The sequence below is a fragment of the Enhydra lutris genome, unplaced genomic scaffold (assembly GCF_002288905.1).
Source record: "Enhydra lutris kenyoni isolate GAN:26980312 unplaced genomic scaffold, ASM228890v2 scaffoldscaffold59, whole genome shotgun sequence".
Lineage (NCBI taxonomy): Eukaryota > Metazoa > Chordata > Mammalia > Carnivora > Mustelidae > Enhydra > Enhydra lutris.
In genome coordinates this window covers 4481882-4486166 of record NW_019154143.1, presented here as the reverse complement: position 1 = coordinate 4486166, position 4285 = coordinate 4481882, and the positions used below count along the sequence as shown (strand labels likewise).

The window sequence follows — 4285 nt, the reverse complement described above, 5'->3', positions numbered from 1 at the left end:
GCAGCAACCACCCATATGTGGCTACTGAGCCCTTGAAATGTGGCTAGCGTGTCCGAGGAGCTGAACTTGAAGTTTTGCTTAAAAACTGATGCAGGGTAATTTTCTTCGTTAAATGCAACTTTATTGTTTTGATAGAACTACATTTTACTTTTACACAGAAATTCAGTACCTGAACTGAGATGAGCTGGGATTATAAACTAGACACTGGATTTCAAAGACATGATACAAAAATATTGTAGAATATCCTACTGATAATTTTTAATATTATTTACATGTTGAAATAATATTTTAGATATATTGGATGAGATAAAACATGTTTAAAATTAATTTTCTGTTTCTTTTGCATTCCACATGTTTCTTTTTGAATGGAGTACTAGGAAATCCTAAGTTACATTTGTGGCTCGCATTATATTACTCTTGGGTAGTGCTGAGCTAGCGGAGGGGAGGGGAGGGTGACAAAAAGGAACAGCTTTGCCAACGAGCCACCTTGGCAGGGTATAAAAGAAGGATAGGGTTAAGGAAGAAATGGGAAGAGTGAGTTCAGTTTAAGATGACAAGCCTATGGGGTTGGAGGCACACGGCTGAAAGTGTGACCAGTTTGCCATTAATCCTCCAGTTTAACCCAGCCAATCAAAGCCCACCACTAACCCTTTTTCTTCACACCTGGGGATTGTGAGTTTGGGATCACCTATGGGGACCACTTCTCTGCAGCCTCTGCTGCCAGTCTTCAGGATCCCCGGCATCTGCCTGCAACTCTCCCACTTCTTTCTCCTCCTCCACTCTCTCCCACCACCTCTTTTGCCTTCTAGCTGGACACTGACCTTACTGCTTCTTCCACAGCCGTTCTCTGGATAGCCCAAGGCTCGATGCATCCAGACCCTCCTGCAGGTGATCCACTCTCCCCAGCCACTGTCGGATGACATTTGGGCTGCTCCCATCTCCTTCCACATGCAGCTCGCACATGAGAAGGAGCAGGTATCCTGCCGGCAGCTAGTCATTCAGCAAACATTTACTGAGTCCTCAGGACTCAGTGTTTCAGGAATCTTGCTTGGTACTGGGTTTACAAAGTTAGAGACGTTCTGCCAACGAGCTCCCTGTTTCTCCGGGCATTGTGATCGTGACAAGGAGGCACAGAGGTGTGGAAATGTTGCTGCAGGGGTGCAGGAAAGGAGTCTTTTTAGGAGGGGAGTCAGGAAAGAGGGGGAAGGGACTTTGAACTGGGTCTTAAAGGATGAAGAGGAGTTTTCTGGGTCGGGGGAAGGCGTCTTTCTGTTCTTAACCCACCACACTACAATTTCTGGTCTTGATAACTCCCTTCTGTACTTGCATCCAACCTAGTGGCTTCTGACTCCCACACCGAATGCTCTGGCTCTTCCGGGGCTCTTCGCAGATGGCCTCACTCTCTCTGGCTTCAGTTCTCTCTGCCTCTTCCCCACAGGTGATCCCGGTAGCCCTGCTGAGCCTCCTATGTCGTTGCTCCATCCCCAAGGCGCAGGTGCAGCTGGCTGCCGCTCCGTCCATCTGTGAGTCTGTCCGGAGCGCCCTCTCTGGGCCAGGTCGGAAGCGCGGCGCGGAACCCCTGGAAGCCCCAAAGCTTACCCCGCTGTGAACTGGTATTTCTGGGAGCGTGAAGCCCTTGGAGGCTTGGTGGACTCAGCACGGGAGCAGGAGGAGAGGCCCAGTTCCCGGGGCCACCCGCAGCCCAGGTGGGGGAAAAGAGGCTCTGTACTTTGGTGGTGGGGGTGGGGGGTGGTGGTTCTTGCCCTTGACCCACTGGCATATTCTGATTTCAGAAATGAAACGAAATGCCTTGTTTTGGAAAGTTAAGCTTGCGATCTCAGTAGATCAGCGTCAATAAATTAAAGGTGGGACAAGATGGGTGGCATGGGTTGGTCCCAACAACCGGTTTATTGCTTTACATCCGCCCTGCCCCTCAAACCCATTTCGTTGTCCACTGATCCAGACCTTATCCCAGCACCTCTGTAACCCTCATCTCCAACGTGTGGATTTGTGTGTGTGCGTACCTGCACATACCTTTGGCTCCTGCACCGACTCACACATGCAGGGAGAAGTGGGAACCTAGGTGATTCCAGAGGAAGGGGAAAAGTTGTATCCCCAACATAGGACTCCCAGAGAAAGGATCCCAATTAGGCAGGACAACAGGTTCCTCATCACTAGAATTGAAAGCTACATCCACAGAGTAGACCCTGAAATGAGAGCTGCTTCCCCTGCCCTAGTTTGTAAGGGGGACATACGGAACTCTGGGGGTGTTGAACAGCCTCTGGTGGTGCGGTGCGACGAACACTAGAAACCCGTGTCCGTCTATTTTAGACCTCAGCTTCGGCTGTTTGGACATGGGGAAGGCAAACCTTGCCCACCGCAGACCCATTCCAGCCCTTCAGTGCCTAGGGCGTAGGACTCTGATAAAAGAGCGCTGGCTCCCCCTTGTGCCCGAGAAGTACACAGGGAAAAGCTCTGGAGCTCCCTGGAAACTTCAGGCTGTAGGATGACCGCTAAGGAGCCAAAGAGATTTTGGTTTTATGAGGATAGAGTCACCAGCCTTGTAAAGGCAGCTGTAAGCGCCCCTAAAATGTCTGGGGGCCTCCAGCCTCTATCGGAGCGCTCTTTCCCTGTCATACTTTGGCATTTACTTTGGACCTGAGNGGGTTTACAAAGTTAGAGACGTTCTGCCAACGAGCTCCCTGTTTCTCAGGGCATTGTGATCGTGACAAGGAGGCACAGAGGTGCGGAAAGGCTGCTGCAGGGGTGCAGAAAAGGGGTCTGTTTAGGAGGGGAGCCAAGAAAGAGGGGGAAGGGCCTTTGAGCTGGGTTTTAAAGGATGAATAGGAGTTTTCTGGGTCCGGGGGAAGGCGTCTTTCTGTTCTTAACCCACCACACTACAATCTCTGGTCTTGATAACTCCCTTCTGGGCTTGCATCCAACCTAGTGGCTTCTGACTCCCAACCGAATGCTCTGGCTCTTCCGGGGCTCTTCGCAGATGGCCTCACTCTCTCTGGCTTCAGTTCTCCCTGCCTCTTCCCCACAGGTGATCCCGGTAGCCCTGCTAGCCTCCTATGTCGGTGCTCCATCCCCGAGGCGCAGGCGCGGCTGGCTGCCGCTCCGTCGGTCTGTGAGGCTGTCCGGAGCGCCCTCTCTGGGCCAGGTCGGAAGCGCAGCGCGGACCCCCTGGAAGCCCCAGAGCCTACTCCGCTGTGAACTGGTATTTCTGGGCGCGTGAAGCCCTTGGAGGCATGGTGGACTCGCCAGCACGGGAGTAGGAGGAGAGGCCCAGTTCCCGGGGCCACCCGCAGCCCAGGGTGGGAGAAAAGAGGCTCTGTACTTTGGGAGGGAGTGTCCCTGCTTTTGACCCACTTGCATATTCTGATTTCAGAAATAAAATGAAATGCCTTGTTTTGAAAAGTTAACCTTCCGATCTCAGTAGATCAGAATCAATAAATTAAAGGTGGGACAAGACGGGTGGCATGGGTTGGTCCCAACAACCGGTCTATTTCTTTACATCCGCCCTGCCCCTCAAACCCATTTCTTAGGCCACTGATCCAGACCTTATCCCAGCACCTCTGTATCCCTCATCTCCAACGTGTGGATTTGTGTGTGCGCGCACCTGCGCATACCTTTGGCTCCTGCACGGACTCACACACGCAGGGAGAAGTGGGAACCTAGGTGATTCCAAAGGAAGGGGAAAAGTTGTATCCCCAACATAGGACTCCCAGAGAAAGTTAGGACAGCAGGTTCCTCATCACTAGAATTGAAAGCTACATCCACAGAGTAGACCCTGAAGTGAGAGCTGCTTCCCCTGCCCTAGTTTGTAAGGGGGACATAAGGAACTCTGGGGGTGTTGAACAGCCTCTGGTGGTGGGGTGCGACGAACACTAGAAACCCGGGTCCGTCCATTTTAGACCTCAGCTTTGGCTGTTTGGACATGGGGAAGGCAAACCTTGCCCATCGCAGACCCATTCCAGCCCTTCAGTACCTAGGGCGTAGGACTCTGATAAAAGAGCGCTGGCTCCCCCTTGTGCCCGAGAAGTACACAGGGAAAAACTCTGGAGCTCCCTGGAACCTTCAGGCTGTAAGGTGACCACTAAGGAGCCAAGGAGATTTTGGTTTTATGAGGATAGAGTCACCAGCCTTGTAAAGGCAGCCGTAAGCGCCCCTAAAATGTCTGGGGGCCTCCAGCCTCTATCGGAGCGCTCTTTCCCTGTCATACATTGGCATTTACGTTGGACCTGAGATCCTTAACCAGGGCCACTTTCTTCAACCACCACTC

The 4285-nt window shown here is 52.1% G+C and overlaps 1 protein-coding gene across 1 annotated transcript in view; it reads left to right on the top strand.

The window, feature by feature from the left end:
• Positions 1-3367, top strand: part of LOC111158382 (glucokinase regulatory protein-like) — a 28333-nt gene extending 24966 nt beyond the window's left edge. The window contains 3 exon segments of the mRNA XM_022520388.1: positions 889-975; positions 1439-1495; positions 3103-3367. Of these exon segments, the coding sequence (XP_022376096.1) occupies positions 889-975; positions 1439-1495; positions 3103-3216 (258 nt within the window). The 3' untranslated portion in view covers positions 3217-3367.
• The last annotated feature ends 918 nt before the right edge of the window (positions 3368-4285 follow it).